This window comes from Falco biarmicus, chromosome 2, assembly GCF_023638135.1.
Source record: "Falco biarmicus isolate bFalBia1 chromosome 2, bFalBia1.pri, whole genome shotgun sequence".
Lineage (NCBI taxonomy): Eukaryota > Metazoa > Chordata > Aves > Falconiformes > Falconidae > Falco > Falco biarmicus.
In genome coordinates, this window is record NC_079289.1 from 92,668,501 (window position 1) to 92,692,826 (window position 24,326).

A 24,326-nucleotide genomic window follows, 5' to 3' on the forward strand; every position below is an offset into this window, starting at 1 on the left:
GAATGAAGAACCACCCACTGTTGGAGAAGATCAGGTTCAAGACCATCTAAGGAACCTGAAGGTGCACAAGTCCATGCGACCTGATGAGATGCATCTGCAGGTCCTGAGGGAAATGGCAGATGAAGTGGCTAAGCCATTATCCATCGTATTTGAGAAGTTGTGGCAGCCCTGGAAGGAGGGAAACATAGCCCCATTTGTGAAAAGGGTAATAAGGAAAACCTGGGTAACTGCAGGCAAATCAGTCTCACCTCTGTGTCCAGCAAGATCATGGAGCAGATCCTGTGCTAAGGCCCATGGAAAATAAGGAGGTGATACTGGTGACAGCCAGCATGGCTTCATTAAGGGCAAATCGTGCCTCACAAATTTGGTGGCCTTCTACAACTGAGTTGCAGCGTTGGTGATTAAGGGAAGAGCATCATCTACCTGGACTTGTGCAAAGCATTTAACACTGCCCTGCACAACATCCTTGTCTCTGGAGAGACATGGATTTGATGGATGGACCACTTCATGGATAAGGAATTGGCTGGATGGTCACACTCAAAGAGTTGCCGTCGATGGCTCAATGTCAAAGTGGAGGCGGGTGATGAGTGGCGTTCCTCGGGGATCCGTGTTGGGACCGGCACTGTTTAACGTCTTTGTCAGTGACACAGACAGCGGGATCGAGTGCACCTCAGCACGTCTGCCAGCGACACCAAGCTGTGTGGTGTGGTGTGGTCAACACGCTGGAGGGAAGGGATGCCATCCAGAGGAACCCTGACAGGCTTGAAAGGTGGTGCCATGCAGACCTCATGAAGTTCAACAAGTGCAAGGTCCTGCACGAGGGTCGGGGCCATCCCAAGCACAAATACAGGCTGGGTGCAGAGCGGATTGAGAACAGCCCTGAGAAGAAAGACCTGCGGGTGCTGGCAAACAAAAAGCTCAGCACAGCCCAACAATGTGCGCCTGCAGCCCAGAAAGCCAACCGCATCTTGGTCTGCACCAAAGGAAGCCTGACCAGCAGGTCAAGGGAGGAGGTTCTCCCCCTCTACTCCACTCTGGCGAGACCCAACCTGGAGCACTGCGTTCAGCTCGGGAGCTCCCAACATACAGAGGACATGGACCTATTGGAGTGAGTTCAGAGGAGGGCCACGAAGATGATCAGAGGGCTGGAGCACGTCTGCTATGAAGACAGGCTGAGAGAGCTGGGCTTGTTCAGCCTGGAGAAGACAAGGCTCTGGGGAGTCCTTCTAGCAGCTTTCCAGGACCTAAGGGGTGCCTACGAGAAAGCTGGAGAGAGACTTTTTACGAGGGCATATAGCAACAGGACAAGAGGGAAGGGCTTTAAGCTGAAAGAGGATGGATTTAGATTGGTTTTAAGAAGAAATTATTTCCTGTGAGAGTAGCAAGACACTGGAACAGGCTGCCCAGAGGACCTGTGGATGCTTCCTCCCTGGAAGTGTTCAGGCAGGGCCAGGCTGGATGTGGCTTTGAGCAGCCTGGTCTACTGGAAGGTGTCCCTGCCCATGGCCAGGGGGCTGGAAGCAGACAATCTTTAAGGTCTGTTCCAACCCAAACCATTCTATGATTTTAAGTCACATTATGAATACAAGTATTCAGGGCTTAATGATTGGAAAAAGCGTGCACATGTTTCTGAAGATATGACTTCCAGTGCTGGCATTTTATTTCAAAGTAGAGCAAGGTAAATGCACCATGGTACTTGGATGCACTGGGATGGGTTGATTTAAACCCCTCCTTCTGATGATGCAGATTTATTTTAATTGAAACTCTTCTTTGGGGTGGGCTACAAATTGTTTAACAAGTTCTTCCTTAAACCCTCCCAGGCTACGAATTGCTCCTTATTCTTTCACAATGAATATTTACATTTTTGATACAAAATCTAACAGCTCTGTTAAAGGAAGACAACCACCATGAATATTGAGCATTGCCACCAGGGGACATTCAAGAAAGCAAAAAATTACAGGCAAACATCCTGCAGGTACAGGTGGAAGGTGAACCTCTGGAAGACCTTTCACATTTCTGCAATTTGGTAGCAGACTATACTTCAGGATTTGTCAACGTAGAGCCACTTTTTGTTCCAACTATAAATAGCCATAAATTTGAACTGAATACGGTTAACAGTTGAAGGGTGAGCAAAGCACTTTCTTTTTTTGCAAGCAATCAACTGCCTACCCTTACTTAATTGCCCCGCTTCTAGTGAGGAAACCCTCCAAAAAGTATTGATAGGACAAGTTACCCTTTCCTGCACTCACTGTAACACTGTCAGTTTGTTAAGTTGTCCAGAAGAAATCATTATGTTACTTCAAAAGGAATGGTGACTTTCAAAACTATCCATTTCAAAAGCAAGATGTTAATTTTCATTCACAGAATGACTTCTTTGAGAATTTGCATTCTCCTTTCATTTGTGTTCCAAAAGAAACTTAAATCCAAGTTAATTTCCTTCCAGTTATACTTTTTATCAGGTTTCTGAGAGGGTTTGCTGCCTTGGAACATGTGTGCTTGGCTGTGTTTGGGTTTTTATTTTGATGTATAATGATATCGAAATTGGAGGCAAGAGATCTCTAAACAGGAACCACAGTCGAAGATCAGGAATTGCTTCTCTGTGTAAGGGAAAAAAAACCACAAATGTTTATTCCTGTTGAGTTTTAGGGTTCAGCACACACAGCAGGCTTCTTGAATTCTCTCTGGTGTTTGCACAGTCCCATACGGCAAGAGGTGAAACCCTTTCTTTTCTACTCCAACAACCACATTAGAGAGCCCAATTAAAACATTCCTTGACACAGTCAAACCTTGGCTTTCTTCTGAAGCATAAACATGACCATGTTTAACCTAGTCCTTGAGTCAGATGATTGGTGTGCACCACACAAAGCTCTCATCTGTTTCAAGGACACTGCTAAAGCACAGCAATGCTAGGTGACTGCTGCCCTGAAGAAACAGCTCCTCTCTCCACCGCTCACTGTGCGAGGCAAGAGGAACACTCACACACTGATGTGCTGGTCAGCCATTTTCTTCCAGTTCACTCTGGCTGCTATTCGACACTTTCTTTCTCTCCCCTCAACACGCACCCATGGCAAAAGAAATGGCCCTTTCTTTTTTTTCAAAGAACGGTTTCTGATTGCCTCCATGCTTATGGTAGACTTTAACATCAAAAATGTTTGCTCGCTTTCTCCCAATTTAAACATTAAGGGTTTTCCTCCTGCTTCTGAACTACAAAAAGTAAATAGTAATAAAAATCAAATATATTGTAGTTACTGATGAGAATTGTCTAAACAGCCAGACTAGTTATAAACAATCAGTGATGACAGACTGCCATATGTTAAGCTTCCCATTATCACGCCAGAAAACATTATGATCACCTTAATTATAGCAACAGCGATTTTTCCCCTCCGTGGCAACGTAATGCAAAAGTGCAGCTACTTCTGTTCTGCAGTGTATTACCGTTTATAGCAAAGGCGAGCATGTGCACATATTGTCAAGCATTTGTGCAAACAGATCAAGTTGCCAAGTATGCAACTAACCTAAATGGTCTCAAAAGGGGGAAAGAAAGCAAACTTTACCTTGTGTGTTTTGTTGAAATATTTTGTTCAGATCCAAAGAGGAAGCTCTGGAATGTGATTTCTGTGGCCTTGGAGGTGGAGTAGGGGGCTCTTCTCCCTTTTTCATTGCATCTTCTATTGATGTGCTAGAATAGGACCTAAGGAAAAAAGGGGAGGGGGGAAAGGTAGAAAGTAACTTTAAACAACTACAGCATATAGTACCTAAAACCACGCTGACCAGAACTCAGATTCATGGTGGAAATTCCTTGCCCTAATAACTAAATGTTCCCCATTATAACAAGACAGATTTCTTTGGCAGCAGAGGAACCTATACATCTGCAGAAAGGAACACATCATGCTTACAGGGCTAGTATTTTTTAAAGCATTTTATATCACAGCTTCAGGCCTTCTTATGTAACTAACCATCAAGAGGATAACTGTTTTGAATAAACCTGAGTAAAATTCCACCCCCCATGCCCCTTACAGCTTCTGTCACCTTTCCCAGCCGTGAGGGTAGTGTTTATATAGGTACAGCTTCAACCTACCTCTTGCCAAGTACACATTTTCTAAGCTACAATACCCTAACTATTAGAGTAATTTTTTCATAGCAAACAGTCATTGAATTCCGGAAAATCCAGAATAATTAAGTGGCTCCAAAGTGACCAAAACTGGTCAAATACATGGCTCAGTACATCTTTTTCGGCTCTTCCACATCACATAAATCCCAATGCAGCGCATTTGCTAAGAATTTTGATTTTGCTGAATAGTGTCCAATATTTTTCAGCTGTTATAGTTACCAGCTTTTCTGCAAGAGCGAGAGCTTTGTTCAAAATGAGCATTGACAATGTGAGATGTTACACTTACTGTAACACATTATACATGACAGGCAAGACCAAAAACACATTCAAGTAGAACAGAAATAACTCCCACTAATGGGAAACGGATCATTTTTTTGCCAAACAGGCTGCTGTTAGAAAACAGCTCTTTAGCAGGACAGACATTTGGCAACGCTGATCCTATGTTTCTGATGTAAACTCTAATAAATACAGGAGTGAGAGCCGTAATTGTTTCAAAATTTACATGTGACAGAAAAACCTCCACTGATGCTGAATTTTTTTGTCTTGGTGGAGTTTTGAATTCCATAGCCTTATCGTATCAGACCTAACCCTACTCCCTGAAATAGATGTAAGAGCTTTGAATCAGGATCTTAAGGTTTTATACTTTTACTCTCCATATTGTGCATTGTATATTTCACTTGTATTAAAATTCAAGATTTTCAAATACGTTTTTTTAAAGATGGAGTAAGATAGAAGCTGCCAGGCAAAAATATGCCTGTCCCAGCAGTGCTAACACAGAGCTCTATGACAGTGAATCATTGCTAGCAGCAGGCAGACCTGGCACCTAAAGTCAGGTAAGAGTCCACAGCTAAGAATCTGCACCAATTAGGCTAGAAAGCCACACCGCAGAGCCAAAAGCTGTAACAGACTTGAATCATAGCCTCTGGTGGTCAAGCACGCCTAAGGACAGAGACCCTCGAGGTTACAGAGCCCTCCAGGCTACAAAGGAGAAGCACAGCAGAAGGTCTGAGTTCAAGGATGCACTCAGGAATCTTCAGTCAACTTCTGCATTGAAGTAGTGACATACAGTCAGGTGCAAGACAGTCATATGTGACACAACAGTCACATTCAAGGGACTTTTTGTTTAAACACTTGCTGTTTTATGCATTTTGACACAAAATACTTTTTACATGTTTTGTATATTTGCAGTTTATGATTCAGTAACATAGCAAGAAAATCTAAAATGGTATGACAACTAAAAAGCCTTGGTTAGCAGCAGAAAAATAGCATGTAAGGCAGTTTTGCCTTCCTGGATGTAGGCCCTAAGAACAGAGGATTTCAATCTTCATTTATCATGCTTATAGCTGATCCTCTCTTATTAGCAGGCTCTGACAAGCTTCTAAGGAAGGAGGGAACTCCTGATTATACTCTCATTACCCAAGACACAAAAAAGCTAAAACGAAGCCCTCTAACTAGCACAAAAAAAAAAAGTTTGAAGGTGAATACATGACACAGCTATACACCAGAAAGGTGAACAGTCAAACTCAAACAGATAATCCATTTATAAATTATATTTTCTGGCACAGGCTTCCCTTTTCTTTCAAACATCCAAATTCAGCAGGTGTCATTTCTAGTGCATGACACTAAGTCCATTATTTTTTTCCATCACAGACCAACCAGCTGCAGTCAAGTACATGCATGCCATTGAAACAATTCGATTCACTCACCCACATCCGAGAACTGAGCTACTATTGCTGTTTCTGTGGTAGCGTGCAGTGTCTCCATACATAACCACTGTGCAGGTTCCAACAGCACAAAATTGCTGAGAATGGTCCCCGCAATGGGATGGGTCCCCGCCGTCCCACCAGGACACTCGTGGGGCTGTGCTGGAGGCAGTCACCTCCTGACAAGGCAGCAGGGCTGGCCAGACAGGCTAAAGTCCCTGTGTCTCATGATCAGGGATCACAAGGCCCTCAGGCAGTACTTATGTAGGGTCTGTAGCTTACAGATCCCTCCTGGTAAATCTGTCTTACCTGAGCTGTACCTCCAACACAATGCCAATTAAAAAAAAAAATAATTACAAATGCAACACCAGTTCTTACACCTTCTGTCTAACACCAGAGGAAAGCATGTCTTCTCTCGAAATAGAAATGAAAGCAGTACCTGGATCGTGGTCTGGCCTTAAGTGCATTAGATTCCTGAGCAACTGGAACAGAAAAGAAAAAAGAACCACTAAACCATCATATTTTAAATAAATGCCTTTAGCTGCAGAATCAGTCTTCATTAAAATGTGTGTTGCAAATGTGGATGTGAGTGCGCCCATCCCACATGAGCAACAGGGATTGATTTTCACTTCTCCTTCCCCTTGGTTTTTGTAGTGTGTGAATGTCCTAAGAATTCAAACACCCACATGTAGTCAGACCTTCACCTTTTAATTTGGTTACCAGAATGCAGGAAAAGCAATAGGCCTGACAGCTCTGCCCTGCACTCCTGGATGTAGTTGTGACAGAGTAGCACAAGGAATAGGATAAACTTGCCACAGAAAACATCTTACTCCTAGCCCAGATATCTATTAGCTGTCCTGCCTCCCAAAGCACGAAGGTTTGTGTCCTTCCTAAATACTTTAACTAATTACTATAAAAGAACATCTTCTTACCATCCGTAGAAAAAAATCAACACTTCAGGTTGAGACTACTTGCATTTGGGAAGGAAAAATATTTGAAGGTAGAAAGCTTCACAGGCTAAGTGTTGATCAAACACGTTTCTATCAATGTAAAAAATCTGTTTCTTTTGTTTGGATGAATTCCAAATATCCTGCTACATGCAGGCTGTATGTGATAGGAAAACAACCGTGCTGACTTATCTTCTCTGGGTAATTCCTTGAGGCTGTTCCTTGGTTTACACAGTCCTTTTGTGGCTTTTCTGTTACTCTCCTTACTAACATCTGATAATTTTGAGAAAACATATCTATGCGATTGCTTTCAGACTCAGCCCACTGAGATATCCTCAAGGTATCACAGCAGCATGAATGATCCCAACACACATGCAAAGTGAATCCTTGTACTTTTTCCATTATTCTACTAATCAAGGTACAATGCTTAAGAGAAGCAAGCAGACTGGAGGGAGGGGTGGGGGAAAATAATTCTCAGTTTCTCACTTCCTTCAGATATATGCCTACTTTCAAGTCAGACATTTATCACCAGCTACTACACAGCACTACCTGAGAATACAACAGAACCTCCAAAACGCAGAGCAGGAGCTATCTGTGGCGGCAGATGGCAAATGCTGACTTTTTAATGGCTGCCGCATAGAACCTCCATAGGATGCTTTAGGCTCACAGAAGCATATGGCACATATAGCCACATACTTCATAAAAGAAACCGCTTTCAGGGTCACGTAGTGCTAGTTGGTGCTTTGGATGGAATAAACCCAAATGCAGCTGGCAGTGACACAAGTGACCGCTTGTAACCCAAGTTCTAGTAGGTTATTGTCACCACCAAACCAGCTCACAGTCATTCCAAATTTCTTTGCAACAAACTCTTCCTAGCAACTAAGGGAGGGAGAGGCAATTATTATTAAAACATGCAGTGGTGATAATCCTCCTCTCTCTCTCCGTGTCGAACTCCCAGAGAATACAACTTCAGACACTGCTTCCCTACAGCCATATGACCCAATTTTTCCAATGCTGCAATTGCTGATCATTAAATTACATGCACAGTTATTAAATATATGCCACTTACAAATAGGAAGTATAAATCCTTTCCAAGCTAAGCCATGTTTAAGAACTTTCAAATTTTCCTTCTTTTATTGAGGCCATAATTCTGTTCGTACTTCTTTTAGAAAACCTTTCATCTAAAAACCTGCAGGTAAAACTGACATTCAAATTCTCCAAGGACATCTTGTTGAGGTAAATAGGAAAGCACATAAAGAAGAGAGAATCCCGAAATGACTATTAATAAAAAAATGATAGCAATAGAATACTGCTGCCAAGGATTTTCTTTTAAGCTTTTGAAAAATCAGGAAATTCAAGGTTACAATTACACAATACTCAGACTCAGCTTTACCCCTCAAAAGAAGTAGTATAGTGGTTTTTTTTAAAAGTAATTATAAAGCAGGTAGTTCATTATTGGGACATACAAATAATTGTGGCAGGATTCCCACAAAATGTGTAGTTATTTTGGTATGCTCAGTCTGTGCATACTTTGTGTTTGAGGCACAAGTTTATACACATACATGACACAATCATTCAAGACTATTAAAAACTATGTATTCAGTTCACGAGTTTGCCATATTTCTATTGCTATGGATAAATAAGCCTAACTTACATGAAATAAAATAAAAAAAAATTAATAAAAACTTAAAGCTGTTGACTAAACTAATACATTCATTATTTTAAAGTCTGTATGGTTCCGGAGTAGTAAAGCCTGATGAACTCAACAGCTTGGTCTGCGCTAATTAAAGTCACACGATCACAAACTCTTGTATTTGCTCATTCACAGGAGAGTGTGAAGGTTCCTGTTTTCTATGTTTAACTGCTCCCATGCCCTCTTCCAATACAATTTCATTTTAACACTCCATCTTACATTCAGCTGATGACTCCTTGCCTTACAGCTGAAGACTGGGTGGAAAATTGTACCACAGAAGGTGCAAGTATGCCATGTGGCTAAAGAATCATCCCAGCTGAGTTTTCATCCTGAGGTTAATGATTACAATGACCTTTCAGGATTGCTGACCAATACTGAAATAACCACTCCATTACAGTGCTGTATCTAGCCCCCTGGATAAATATTTTTACTCCTAACATCAATTGTATCATGCAACCTGAGAATGTGCTCGCTCGAGCCTTTAATGAGCAGGACAGCATGGGTGAAACCCCTACAATGACAGGAGTCATCACGATGGGGTGAAACTCTGCCATTGCCTCCCCTGGTATACAAACACCACTGCTGGAGGAGCACAGCAGCACTGGGAAGACCTCCCTGACTAAGAGATGAACAACATAGGGAAAAGATGTCAATGGCAAAGGAGATGTGCAGGTGACAGTAGGGTTTTTCCTAAGCATACCAAAAGTGGAATTACTGAACTGAAAACAAAACTCCCCAGGGCACTCCTGGGCAAAACTAGGGGGAAGGAGAACATAACTGAAAATCGTGCAACCAATCTCCTCTCCCCCTGAGAGGGAAGTGTAAGAGAGTGTGTCTGTGTGTGTCTGTGTGACAGAGAGAAGGAGAAGCAGCAATCATTTGAGAATAGGAGCTCAAGATAGGAAATCTGGCAGCTGCCAAGTGTTTGGGAAGAAGCCAGGAAAAAGAGAGGTGGGAATTGAGGCATGCAGCTGTTGAGCAGCCATGAATAAAACAAGCTATAAGGCAAAACTGCTGTGACAGACATGTGGGGTCAGTTTTCTTAATCAAGGATATCTTCACTAGTTAAAACATTTATGCAAAAGGAAAAGAAAGCAACTCCAGATTTTAGCTTGGCTGGGACCAGGGAGGACTTGCAAATGCTCTTACCACTCCAGGGAAGAGATTAACACAGAGGAATGCAAGGGAGGTCTGATGAACTGAACAGAATGCATGGCAAGTTTCTGGAGCAACTAGGTAATTTTGACATATGCTGTTCCAGAAATAACATTTTCCATTATGACAGGAACAAGGAGTGTATGTTGGAGTTGGAGACAGAAAAATCAGGGGTGGTTTCAACAAAGAAACACCCCCGAAACAAAAGCTTGCGTCATTGCTGTAACTGCCTCAAGGTCTGTGTTTCCAATATCTATCCTTTAACTCCTTGACAGAAAATATGAAAGCTCAGTTTTCACAAAGAAACGGGCCACTTCAGACTAGTTACCGAAATGTTACACAGTTACTCCGTACTTTAGGGAGAGATTTTACCAAGAGGTACAATATTCATGCTCTTTCATCTTGTTTGTAGCACAGAAAAACTTCAGACTCCTTAAAAAAATGCTATGTTAAAAACGTTCCCCGCACGTGAAGATCATACACTAACCATGAGGGAAAGAAAGCAAGAAATATTAATTACTACTTTAGATTGTCAAAAGGTTTTATCTTGCAAGTAGTAGTCATTACGAGGTAAAAGCTAAATTCAGTAGCAAAACAGTATAAGAGCAAAAGGATCTTTAAAAATTAATCAAATTACACAAATCTAGGCTTATTGTGCTATAAAATATTTGATCAAAATATTTACAGAAACAACACATGAAATTTTTTTCTTCTCACCTTTCACAGTCAAGTGCTGAAATTCCTTTGGTATTGTTTTGAGCACAGTGCTTACTTTAAGAGCTTGATAAAAAAACCAAAACAATGAGAATTACTTTGAGTACATGCAGGTAAAATCTACACATATCAGCTCAGGGAAAGGAGCATCTAAACCGGTATTAGAACGTCTAGTAACGCCAAACATACTTAAGGAAAAGTAGCCGAATACTCTCAGAACACCCAAGCACTCAAAACAAGCAACAATTTCTAAGAGCACAAAAGTCAAGGACAGAAAGGCCTATGCCCAAGTTGTCAAATAATCTTAAATTCTGAGAATTTGGGGGTTGGAGTGCCTAAAACCACGGATGACTTCTACTTCAGAGATGTAGCACTCCCACACAGACAGCAGCTGGCGACACTTGGCAGAGCTGGGACTCATCTCTCCCAAGTTACAAATCTGGAAAGCCAGGACACATGAGACACTGGCTGCTTCTGTCAACTCAGAACTCACCAGCCTGCCCCAGGGAACGTCATATGGCACCGACAGAGCAGGGATTAACATTTAGGAAATTCCAGTTTTTGGGCTTATTCCACTTCCACCGATGCCTACATGCATCCTTTATTAATTACTTTCTTAAAGTGTTCTTAATGCACTACAGCATATTTTCATATACTGTAATATACAGTATTATAAATGATGGCTTGGAATGAAGTCTCTTATCTCCATCTGCCTTTATCAAATAAAGTGTGGGAAAGGTCTGGTTCTCGTGATCCAGTTCTATTTACATTATGTTCCACATTTAACTGCATTACAATCTGACAGATTTACTTGTATAGTTTTGAAAATGCAGAAAAATTTGCTTCTGTAGTCCTGAACTACAGGTTCTTGGCTTCTGGGGAGATTTCAGTCCGAAGAGCAATCCGCTCTTATATTTGTCAGAACAGCAATAAATGGTAGAACAAGAGCATTCGTTTTTTGAACTGAAAAGACAGGAATTTATGTCATAAATACAGCAAATATTCTGCCCTGAAGGACTGTATGTACCAAAGCAGGCTCCCATCCGACTTACTGTCAGCTACAAAAAACAAAGCACAAGTTCTTCATCTAAACAGGTACGAAAAAAAAAAAATCTCTTAGTAAAAGGTAAATCTTTCCTAGACATTTCAAAGCAATAACCTTCAAGGTTCAAGTCCTGCTTTGGTTCATTATGAATTTTACAATAAAAAAAATCTTGTCAACAAAACATTAATTTCTTGGAATACATCGAGTCATCAAAACGTTTTACAAACACCCATCACCTCTGACAACCTTTCTTTGAATCAGGGTCACCGGCAAACTGCCAAACACAGTCACACCTGCCTGTGGAAGGTGATTCAGGAACATGGACTACCTGGTCTCACAGCTCTGATGCAACTGTAACATGTGGCCAGCTGGGAGGTCATTTTTTTTTTTAATTAATGTATAATCCACAGCTCTGAGAATCAGGCAACAAAATACCCACAACTGTTTTGTTTCCACAACCAAGAGAATGAATGACTGTGTGATGAACCAGTGCCTATTCTGGAAGCTCTAGAAGTTACTGAATGGAAAAAGAGAAAGATCACTTCAATTTCACACGACTTGTTGCTGATGGATTTCAAGTTAAATAAATGGATCAAGTATTTTCAATCCAGTTTGTCCAAAACTTTTGTTTTGCAAGAAAATGTAGGGAATTCTCGTTTTTCAAGAAAGCCAATTTTGAAGTGTTGCTATTTCCTGCAAGAAGGGAAATCCAAAATTTGGCACAATATAGTCTTTACTCTTACAAAATTCCTGATAACAATAATTACAGCTTTATTTAAAATAAGTGCAATATTAATTGCCTCAGGACTAGATGTATTTTAGAAAATGGATTTCATATCATTCACATATGATAAAACTAATTTTGAAGGAAACCTATCCACTTACTTGTCTTCAACTCAGCTGCTGTCAATGAATTGTCTATAAACTTAGAGCAACACATACCCAGCTTAGAAATTAAATACACCATTGCTTCTGTCATCAAATATATAGGATTATTAAAACCACACAGATTTTAACCCATAATTAGGCAAGGGGAAAGTTAATTATTTCAATACCTTGTTTGTCATCTTTCTTTCCATCTTGTAACAGGGCAGAGTTATCAGGTACATCTTCAGCTGATGTTTTCTTGAAGAAAGAGGATTCATTTATTATACTGATCGGTACAGCTCACACATTTCCACAGTCAAATATTTAAGAACACATATCAACACAAATAAAGGTGATATTCCCTCTTGCACTGCAATTTGTTTTGTCAGATAAAGAAGCATAGAGGACCTACAGAAAGATGATCTAACTCTGCTTTTCAAGGTACAGCAGTTCCACACGTGAAATTAGTTAAAAGAAGCAGCTTAACAGTAAATCACAAGGAGCTAAGAACTATATGCAAGGAGAGACTTCTCAGAATAGCGCCATGTCATTCTGTATGCTCTCTTCTCTTTCTAACACCTGCGTTTGGATTGAGGAAACCTTCTCCAGCCCCTTCACAACATCCATTCTCCGAACAATCTCTCTAGCCAAAACTCCAGTTGTGCAGCAGAGCCCAGTAGTTCTGCATTTAAAGTCTTCCTGCTGAGGTGGCTGCTCCTTGAATGACTCTTTCCTTTCAACATGTAGTCATTGAGATGTGAAAAACAAACTTCATTAGCCTGTCTGTTGGAGGCCCCTTCAGGCCTCTGATAGGAAAACAGGGAACGTCTCCCTAATCTTACTCCTTAACTTTCCTTTATTTCAGCAGTGACTTAACAGACATTTATTGTTCTTGCAGCTTCTGCTATGTAGCTCAAAAGAAGGAGCCAGGAACAAGTTCTACCTCCATTATCTGCAAGAACAAGGATACACTGTCCAACCAAAAGAACAATAAAGCAAATGTCAGAAACCCCAAATTTCTCTAAATATTAAGTGATACTGTTTTCTTCCCAGTGAGCATAGAAGAGGTTGGACTGAAAAATGGCCTGAAATACATTGGGCCTAAAAAAAAATTATCAATTGAGAAAAAAAGATTCTGTAAATACTTAAAAAAATTATCTCAAGTCAGTAATTCAAGAACACCAAGCCTAGAGTAAAGGTCTGCAAGATCTGTTTTATGCAGATGCCCAAGGGATCCCTAATGCTTCTGGGGAAGCACCACAGCAAAAGCATGGCTTGAGGACTCTAAAAACGTGTGAACAAAATACTTCACACTCATGAGCAGCCCTACGTGACACTCCGAAGTAGAGCATCAGACTAAAGATCTAATTCAGTGCATGCCTGAATCAATGGAATGACTCTTATCGATTTCAATGAGCTGTGAGCATGACATTTCTGCGGGAGTTTAGAGCAACCCAGCCAGTCATATTACACATTTAGTGCAAAATCTTGTGTGAAATCTTGTATTTTATCTTTTCGCTTTTGGCAATGAGAAACCTTGTGGAAAAAAGCCTAAGGAAGTGTGTGTGTGGAGGGGGAGACCAGAACCAGCACAGGTGACAAACTTGAGGAAAACAAAAGGAAAGACAAAATATCCTCGGTTAACAAAAAGCAGTCATCCTTGTCATTTGAGCACAACATGAACAGTCCTTATGTGTTTTCCAAGTTCACCAAAGCCTAGCATTCCGGTGACCTGTCTCTTGCCATTATTTTCTTTAGGGATGCAATCAAGAACTGTTTCCATTATACTGCAGTACTGTAGTTCAGCAGTCAGTCACAGTAAAAATGGTCTTCTGCAATGAAATTAAACAGCCAGAATGGATGATAGGTGGAAAGCAACGAAGACATGGAGATAATGCGTAACTGATTGCATTGATAATACAGTATTTTTAGTGTAGCGAGCAAGTATCTAAACTACATTTCCTCAAGTAGCCAAGCTACAAATTAAATTGCAACAGTGAGTTACTGCACTTCCCACAGAGGCAGAAGAATGGGAGATTAATTACTGACCTTTCAAATGATACTCATTCAGTGTATTAATTCCGAACATAAAAGCACCAGTTGAACAAACAAAAAAGTCAAGTCAAAATCATTCCCAAATCAGTTTCGAGAAGAAATTTTATAGTCCTTTAATCTTGGATAACAAAGAATCAAAATAACAAGGCCTTGAAATAAACCAAGAGCTTTGCCCTGCATGTCTAGGACCCAGTGAAGAAATGGAGCAAACCCAGTCAAATTATTGTGATATAGTCAGGAAATAATATCTGTGCTTAGCCAGCAGGCAATCATGCTACAGATTCTTCTTTGTTTTCAAGCTAGCCATAAAAAACCCTGATTCTGCAGAACGTTCTGCCACCTTGCAGAGCCTAGGAATGGAGCAGAAGATCCAGCTGTTTCCCCAAGAACATTATCCGACTACAAAGGCAGCACAATAACCTCCAGGTTATTGGCAGTTATGGTGAGAACATCTCAAGAGGAGAGCGTAGAGATAAGGCAAAGGAGGTCTGAAAGCTTAACTGCTGACATTCAAATTAAACTTAAAATGGGGGATTTGGTTTTTACATTTCATGCTGTATACCTACTATAGTTATTTAATTATTATTATAATATTCCTACTATTATCATATCCACCACAGCAGAAAAATCTAAAAAGAAAAAAAAAAAACCCCACAGAATTTAATTGCTTAGGAAATCACCTCCTAGATTTATCCTTACTCTGCACATACATTCAAGGACCACAAACAAGAAGAGCCTAAAAACCAGACAGTTAGATTATAAAATTGTACTGGTTAGGTAAATAAAATGACGTTTTATTTCTAAGAAACACAAGATGACTTAGAAATCTTGCTTTCAGAGCTTTCTGAAATATACACTCTAACCCACAGTCCCAAAGACTGTGCTACTTCAGAGCAAACTTCCTCACAACTCTGCAATAATCAAAGACCACTCTGCACCTCTGAGTAATCACTTGTGAAGCCAGTACCCTAACAAAAATGAGGACTCCCTAGGCCACAGGGATACTGAAGTAGATCCTGAAGTCAAGAAGCTACATAAACTGAAGCTTTTTAATTATGTGTATAAAAGATATATAATTATATAAATATTTATATTTAATATAATGTATTGTATATGTATCTATGTATGTGTTTCTGTATATGCACATGAAACTATGCAAGTGAGAAAGAGAAGTTGCTACTCAGGGGTTTTGCTTACCAACAAAAAAAATCTGAACAGGGATATGAAAGTTTTTAAGCAGAAGACAAGTAATTCTCTCTAAAAAGCAAGTATCTTACACTGACACAGTGAGGTAACTCAAACACTCAGTTGATTTACTGCAGTCTGGAAATGGAGTTATGTATATACATACACACACGCTGAGATCAGCAAATGAGTTTTCAATGCAAATCACCTTGAATTTTGCTTCTTATGCTTGTTTAAATTGTAAACCAATACTCGTATATGCTAACGAAGCACACTCAAGGAACTGTTGAGCTTTGCCACACAACTGCACAGTGTGTAAGTGCTAGCGCCGTGTGGCCCGTGGTACAATTTCGTGGCCCCCTGCAAACCACCCTCCCAAAATAAGGTCACATGCAAGGGACAAGGCTGTTCTACCATGGTAAAGGAGCTGCCTACACTGTCAATGTACCAGCAGCCCACACTACCAGAATAGCAGCACTGGCTTCAAAATCCAGCATGACTGCTGCACTTTAGCCAAGCTGCTGTACTACCCAGGGAGACTTCATATGTTTGAGATAAACTGGATACTCAAAGCACTGGCTCCAACATTGCCCAAATTGAACATTGCAGCTTAGAAGAGTCTGGTGGTACCACAACCAAGCTGAATTTGAGGAGGGAACAGCTGGGTTCTGACCCAGCAGCTCCCCAGAGCAAGGCATAGGGAGGAAATAACTGGAGAAGAGCCTTGCTGAGCTGCCATGACACACCATTACCTTTCAACTTTGAAGCAGTGTCAGAAGGGCCTGTTCTTACAGGTAGCCTGCCATTTGATTCATTACCTTGGATACTAAACCCTTAAATACCACAGTGTATATATATATTCACAGCTGCAACATCCAGGCACAAATCAGTGGCTGTGGTTAGCTCAGCTTGACAGCAACTTTAAAATTTAAGTTTTTAACCTCAGTGATGAACTCTTAATTTAGTTTTGCTTGCAACAGTCTTCCATTAGAAGGCTGGTATCTGTTGTGATATTGCTACAAGGGATCTCCATTCTTCCCTTACTCTTCCCCACTCCTTACAATTACTACGTAGACCCTTATATAGTAGTTCCTTCACTATGAAAATGATGGATATTAAAAGGGAGACTGAAATCATTTAGAACAGAACTATGAATGTCCATACTGTAAAAAAATAGGATGGTTTCAGCCTGCAAAGAAGCGAAGTACAAGGAATCAGGACAAGCCAAGACATTTTTCTTCTCATCATCAAAACTGGGGAGTGAGTGTGGAAATGGAGCACTGTAAATGGAAGCAACACTCAAGAACTATGTGATCAGGAGTGCCTGACCAGAACAAAGTCTGCGCCTGAAGCCTCACATTTTCAACCAATTCAGATTCAGGAGGTTTTTCACCCGAGCGCTGTCCTTGTCCCACAGTGCCCCTCCTGCAGCCCGGGCTCTGCCCTCATCCCTGGCTCCCAGTGCCAGAGGGTCACGCACAGCCCTGCAGGACATGAACAGGTAAGATGCATTTCTCTGTGGACTCCCAACATCGCACAAGGCTCGAGTCCCTCGATGACTACTGTGAGCTCTGTTATGTGGGAATATCTTTTGAGAAGCCTGTCAGCCCTTTCCACACACCGAAGAAACTGCTGAGAGAGGGGTCTGAGATGGCTTAACAGGAAGCTTAGAGACTCATAATGTCCTCTCAGAGACTCGCAGTTCTGCTGCTGCACATCCCACAGTCACTGTGAAGCTGCCCTGTTCCTCTGCACCCTGCAAGGTGACTGCCCTCCCCGCTTACACCTTCTCACCTCCGTCCGATTGAAGTCCCGAGTCTGCTGACCACCTGGCAATGGCTCAGAATACGAATCAAACAGTGTGCAGTCATGCATGGGCTTCAAAGAAGCTGTAGGGGAAAGAGAGAAAGGGGAAAAAACCCAAAACAAAAAAAGACACATGCAAAGTCTTATGATTAATAAGTAATTCTTAAAAACCTGTTCCAGCATCACTTTGTTCTTCACTTCGACCTATCAGGACTGATCTGTAAGCCATGGATGACAAACATCATAACAAAAATCTTTCAATCTCGTATGCTGAATAAGTCAATGTCATGAAAAGGATACTATGTTTAATTTTTGTTGTAGAAATAATTGTGAAATTTGGGAGAAGTTATTCTTAGTAAACATTAACTGCCAACCAACCACCATTTATCTGCATTTTTACTCCCCACAGTCCAGTATGAACTTAGTTGGCCTTATAGCTTATATCTTACCGTCTTAGGAAGGTTGAAGGTACTTACCAAACCTTCAACTCCAATTTTTGGCATTTTGAATACTAAAAGTATAGTAGAATCTACCATTATATACTGAAATTGAAAGGCAGAAAAAAGCCAGGACACTGAACAAGCACAGTAGATGCTACAGTATATACCATCTGTAGTTAAACAGCATTGAGAGCTGGGGATGGGGGGTGTGGGGGGTAGCAGCAGCAGGGGGATGGGGCAGAAAGGAAAGGAAAAAAAAATTCAGCTCTAACTTCTCACAGAATATTCACAAGAACCTCATTTCTACTCCACAAGCTAAGGTCCTTCTGCTGATACAACTCTGGCATTAGTTCCTCCGAGATAAATCTGTCTTAATAGCTGGAAAACAGCTTTTCTTGAAGATCCATATATTGAAAGGCCAGAACAACAGCTTTCACATCAAATTCCTAGTTTCTGGCTAGCATCTAGTTTATCTGTATAAATTAAGCTGTGGCAAATCTGTCTTAATTTACAATACAGTGGGTTACATACGGGGCAAATAGCTTTACAGATTCTGTAAATCAGTTTTAGTAATAACTTTCAGAAGAGAAGGTGGTGGGTCAAACTGTCAATGGAGCTGTGCCAGGACAGGATTTGAACCTGCACTTGTAGTTTACAGAAAAAGCCATAAAACCAGCAAAGTTAATTCATTCTTAAATGGTCTGTCTTATGCTCCAAGTCACTTTATTTGAAGCTTTAACACTCTTATCAAATGCAAATATTTCACTTGAACCAGATTCTGCCTCATTCTGAAACTAATATAACAACCCAATGAAAACCAGTTTCCAGTATTCTTCACCAGGTTACTAACAATCTCACCCCCACCCTCCCCCCCCCCCAAAAAAAAATAATAATCTAAGTTGCACAGAAATCAAATTATGGAAACATGAAAACAAGAAGTTTCTCTTGAAAATTTCTTTTGCCATTTTAGGTAAATGTATGAGGCACTTGCTTACTTATCAATGCTTGTTTCAGAAGTTGATACAATCAGGGCTCTATGCTTTCTTGTGATTCACAGTGTTACAATGAGATGTTCTGCCTTTTATTCATGCAAGTCTTTCAAAAGATTTCTGAATCCTGACTAGGTGGCAGAATGAGCAGGAGACATTTTCAGACCCTCAAGCTAATCAGAATTACCATATTAGCCCAAGTATTTAGAATGCCCATAATGAACAATTAGTCCTTTCACCTTCTGCACATAGATCAGCTTGAAATGCTTGGTTGCGTGCAACACCATGAAGCAATAATAATCTATGAAAATGGTACAGACCCTAGTGCTGAAAGGGACAAGTTAGGGAAACAAAGGACTACCAGGGAACAACTACAGCTTAGTGTGCTCTTCCTCCCGTTGACACAATGATTCCCTACTACTAGATAGTTATTTCCATTGCCATTTTACCCAAAAAGGCTTAACGTGATGATAAACCAACAAGAACCTGCATGGAGGAGCTTACAAGCTAATTTATCATGAGAACAGGACTGAGAGTAGCAAAAAAAAGTGGTGGTCCTGGAGGGAAAAGGGTAGTTGTAATTATGACAAGGGAAGTAATTAGAGAGACTAGAAGTGATAAAGACTTGGAAGCGCAGGTTTTACAGTAGCTTTTCGCTTTGGATATGAAGACAGTGGATTATAAGGAACATGACTCCATCAGAGTCATCACCATCCTACAGGGTGAACATTTAATTTTCCTAACTGCAGCTTGATTTGCTCTTTTCCTGTCTCTTAATATATTCAGTGTCATCAAATTTAATGGAGATTTTATTAGGTCTTAAATATTATCCCTTAGCACTGTAATTATCATCTGTGATTAATCCTTCTTGCCCTAGAAAGTCATGCACATTTTTTAGATGGAACAGTATATTTTTCAGTGTTCATTTATAATTAAGAGAGACATAATTGAAGAGGACAAATGAAAAGGCGGGTCGCTCACTGCACATTGTTACTGAGGTATGTTATATTTTGTATTAATTCACCCTTGTGCTACACAAACTGTTGTAATCCCCCTACGATTACTGCAAATTACTTACAGAAGAATCTGTGGATTACACAAAATTAATTACAAAAAATTTAACCTTTGAAACAAATATATAACCATAGTAAGTTCTAAAGCAGGCCAGTAGTATTTTCAACACATCTTCAAGAGACAGATATTTGAGGGGAAAAAAATCATCAAAATTGTTGAAAGCCATGCAAATCTTGTTGGATTATCTTTGCTACAGGTAATTGTCTACCGCTTTAGCTATGACGACACCTGAAGCACACTAGAGCAGAGGCAGACATTGAGGCAGGTAACCCTTCCACTTTGCATCGCTATTTTGTGCTTTTCTACATTCCTTCTTCAGCAATTGCCTCGTAAGCACAATTAAAAATGCGGGCATTAAAAAGCAACTGGAGAGCCATTACACAGTGTAGAACCCCATCCTACCTGCAGGATGGAGAAATGAAACCGTTCTTACACCCACGCTGGGTTCCTGTGGTGGCTACAGGAACACGACCGGCCGCAGGGACATTACCTGTCTGAAGGTACTCGGGCAGCAGTGTCTCTGGCAGTGTCTCAGGCAGCTGGTAACCATTCTTCCTCGCAACCACAAGGTGGAAAGCAGCACAAAACTCCGCGAGTGTCAGCGCCCCGTCACAATCCACATCACTCAGCTCCCTGCAAGTACAACAGGCACGTGTTTTCCAAGCCATTACCTCAGGGAAACATAGGTGTGCCATCACGGAGGAGACAGAAATGCAACTGTGGTAAGGGATATTTTAACACAAGACAAGCACCTCTCACTTGCACTCAATCCTAACTTGTACATTTGTCTCGAGGAAGATGTAGTAAGCTGCTTTTCCAATACTGACTTTCCATTTTCTTTCTAATAAAGTACACTTTTTGTTAATACATCATACCATACGCCACAATGGTATGCATGTATTACAACATGAAATACATATCCCATACTTCCAAGGGGGAAATTAACTTTCCGATGGTTGGAAACACTTTTGGCCAGTCCATGCAGGATCTTAAACCAGTTCAAGCAGACAGAGTTAAAAATGGACTTCAGCAACAGTTACATAGCCCCATCAAATATCTCAAGAAAAGAGCTAAATTAATGCTCTTGACCAGTTTCAATGTTATTAGTAACTTCACTAATGCTGTTTTAATTCTAGGATGCTTCTCAAACACTAAACTTGGACCTCAGAAATTAAAAAATTCCATTTTATAAATTAACTCTTTGTAAGAATTGAGTAGTATTTTATCACCAGCACATGGACTAGAACAAATGAACATATAACCTCCTACTCTTTGAAAGTAATGAGCATTTTTCAAGCTTTTGAGGTTATAGTGACAAAGACTGAAACATCCCATGCATTTAACACAGCAACACAACTTGATAAATTGTATCATCACAAAATTATAATTATCTGAAAGGAATACTTCAAGTTTTGCTCAGAGAACAACTTGTATCATCAATAGAAATAAAATGTGTTAACATATTGGGTTAATCCATTCTTCTTAAGTAATCCTGAATTCCAATATTCACTTCCCCCAACACTATGCTTCTTCATTTTGGGTGGTGTTTTTTTTTTTTATTTTCACAACTGACAATCCACTCTGAAAAGATTCCGGACATGTTCTTTGACCCTGACAGATGTTTAGGCTCTTGCAAGCTTCTTCTTTTAATCTCTCTTCATGAAAGCATATATAAAGTAAAATCTCTATCATCATTTCTGATAAACATTTTAAAAACTCTTTGTTCTTCCTGTCTGAGATGCAAGGAAGACACTGAATTACAAAACACCACATCATTTATGAAAATATAATAGAATCCTTGTCAGATTTTACCACGTACAGTTCCATCCATAAACATTTCTAAATAAGCTCATTAAAAGTAAGTGTACTGGCTCATCAGAAAAGCACTGATCAATTATGTAGTTGTACTTACTAAAAATTAGGCATTAGTTAGGTCTCCTCTGACAAAACACAGCCAAAAACATATAACCAACGACACATCTAAAACATTCCAGAGGTGCTTCTCTTCTGTGTCATTTCATGAAAAATGTCAGTTCGTTGACCTAGTAATAATGCTGCTTACAACATACTGAAGAAAGCTCTCAGTATATCGCTGTTCAAGCCTTCCCAGCCCTGCTGAGTAGGTGAACGTCTCTCCAGAAAACAAGTGTGTCAGGAAGATCAATGAGCACCCTGCCGCTCAGGCCTGGAAGTGATCCTGGCAGCAAGAGCAATAATTATAATTGAAAACAGTTTTCAAAATTTAACAAGAACTCTTGAATTAAGCATCTTTTAAAAAAACAGGATACACATCCCCAACACTATTACAGTACTTACCAGATGTGAGAAAGCTCTGGGATGGGCAGCTTTGATTTTGTGAAGAAATTCTTTGCCACAGAACCTGTTGGGAAACCGTGCCTTATCAACTTTTGGAAATCAATTCTCCAATTATTTACCTTTGGCCAGGGCTGCCATGCCAGAAACAGCTGGTTACTCTGCGTCCAAGAGATGCTCAGATTAACTGGATTCTGATATAGCTGTTGGACCATTTGTCTTTTGCTGAGTAAGTGACAAAAGCAGACAGAGCTGTAGATCCCATTTCCCCATTCCCTCCATACGGGAAAAATAAATTAAGGAAAACACACTTTAGTACTAGTAACTCTAAGCAGCATAACGAGTACATCACCAATGATGAATTAACAGACACAATAGGCTCTGCTTCACCCAGAAGCCATGTATCTGGCTGCTCTCCCAAGATGTTGCTTTAACCATGACGTTTCCCTGCAGTGACTCAAATTTTATGGGAAAAAAAAGAAGAAACAAAAAAAAAAAAAAACCAAAAAAAACCCCACCAACCTGGAGATTCAGATAGCACGTAGCTGTTCTCCTGCTACAGACATCCACACTCACCCCCTGCCACTGTCACTGGGGCAGATCCAAGACTCACCTAGTGCAGCATGTCCTGTCCAACACTACATGCCAAGAAGGAGCATGTGACCATGACAAAGCCACGTAATAACAATGTAACTCCAGAGTACCCCCAACTTCTGACCACCTGCGATTCAGGAACTTTCTCAACCCAACGGTAGCACTTAAATGTTCAGTAACTTCCAACAGATTTTTCAGTCACACATTTCTCAAATAACTTCTTAACCTGGACAAACCTCTAGCATCTGTATCGGCCTGCAGCAAGGATTTCTACAGCTTAATTATTTTAGGATGTTGTGGAAGCTCAAATTTAACATTTATAAATATTAATTCTGGATATGCAAGGACTGCCTGAGAACCTTGTTCAACATAAAGGAAAATGCACAACTACCCGAGAGGCTGTGTACGTGTATATATATGCATGCACAGTTACAGACATGTATAAGTCCATGAGGAAATAAAATGTTGTTGAACAACCACTTTCTCTTTCAAGCAAATTATATAAAGGAGACTTAACTGAGGCAAAGAACTGGTGAAGCACTAATTTCCTTCAGCAGCAGGCAATTCATTTAAAGTGGCTGGATCCAAGCCTCCTGAGCCCCAGTAATATAGCAGGGCTTAGTGAAACAACCCCAGTTTAAAATTTGTGATGTTTTCCATGCCAGCCCAACTGTGTGTACCTGCAGTGACTCCTCCCATGAGCAGCCTGATTCTCCTATTCAGGATGGAAATGCAACCTCAATACGCTGTTAATAATACTTTGATCATGCGCATGCTCTCCAGGATTTGCTTTTAATCGCCTAAAGATCAGAATCTCAGTGTCTCAGAGCCATAAGCACTCAGGCTTGACCACAGAGGACAGTTAACTGAATGCTTCACTTTCATCATATGTACGCTGCCACATTTCTGCTGGGAAAGCAAACACAACGCCTAAAGTTTTTTTCAGCTCAATATACACTGCAGGTGTGTGATCCACAAATACTGCTGGTCAAATACACAGCACCCATTTTAAGTCTTACTGAATCACCAACACTTCTTCCTCAGATGTAATTATTTTTCTAAAATCAGAGTATTTAGGAAAATATAGAAAAAATATAGAAAAAAGCATAACGGACATAGTATTGGATTGCTCTTTGAGTTTTCTGCCTTTAAAATGAAATCACAATCAACTCTTTCTCATAAATTCACTCCAGAGAGAAAAAATGAGTTAGTTTATCTACTCAACATTTCTGAACCCTCAGCCTGGTCCCTCTACCCAAGATGCATGGTGTTTGGTAAAAATTACCTGAAATAAAGGAGTTCAGGTCAGGCTGCAGGGACCTGAACTGGTTGATGTAGTAGTCTCGTTGCTCCTCTGTTATTCTCCAAGGGTCATCCGAGTAGCGGGTGCCGCTGTCCTGCTGCTCCCGCTCTGCTGAAAGAGACTGAAGAGAGGGACAGTGGCACCAGCCGCAGCGGGGGCCCAGAAAGGCACTGGCAAGCTCAAGAAACCAGATTCACTCTCTTCTATTAGCAGACACATACTTTAAAAATACAAGAAGCAGTAACGGCCACACTGATTACCATCCCACTACTTATCTGTTAAAGCTCAGGCTAGTACTAGGTGCCTTCACCCAGGCAATTAAAGGAAGTTTT

General features: G+C 40.6%; 1 protein-coding gene across 1 annotated transcript in view; it reads right to left on the reverse strand.

Annotated features, from left to right (window-relative positions):
- REPS2 (RALBP1 associated Eps domain containing 2) overlaps positions 1-24,326 on the reverse strand; it is a 103,594-nt gene that overhangs the window by 34,516 nt on the left and 44,752 nt on the right. Inside the window, exons 6-14 of the mRNA XM_056328211.1 lie at positions 23,977-24,115; positions 22,101-22,164; positions 20,275-20,417; positions 17,270-17,364; positions 12,424-12,493; positions 10,327-10,389; positions 7,593-7,595; positions 6,254-6,296; positions 3,555-3,691 (exon numbers count right to left, since the gene is read on the reverse strand). Coding sequence (XP_056184186.1) covers positions 3,555-3,691; positions 6,254-6,296; positions 7,593-7,595; positions 10,327-10,389; positions 12,424-12,493; positions 17,270-17,364; positions 20,275-20,417; positions 22,101-22,164; positions 23,977-24,115 — 757 coding nt within the window. The remainder of the gene's footprint in view (positions 1-3,554; positions 3,692-6,253; positions 6,297-7,592; positions 7,596-10,326; positions 10,390-12,423; positions 12,494-17,269; positions 17,365-20,274; positions 20,418-22,100; positions 22,165-23,976; positions 24,116-24,326) is intronic.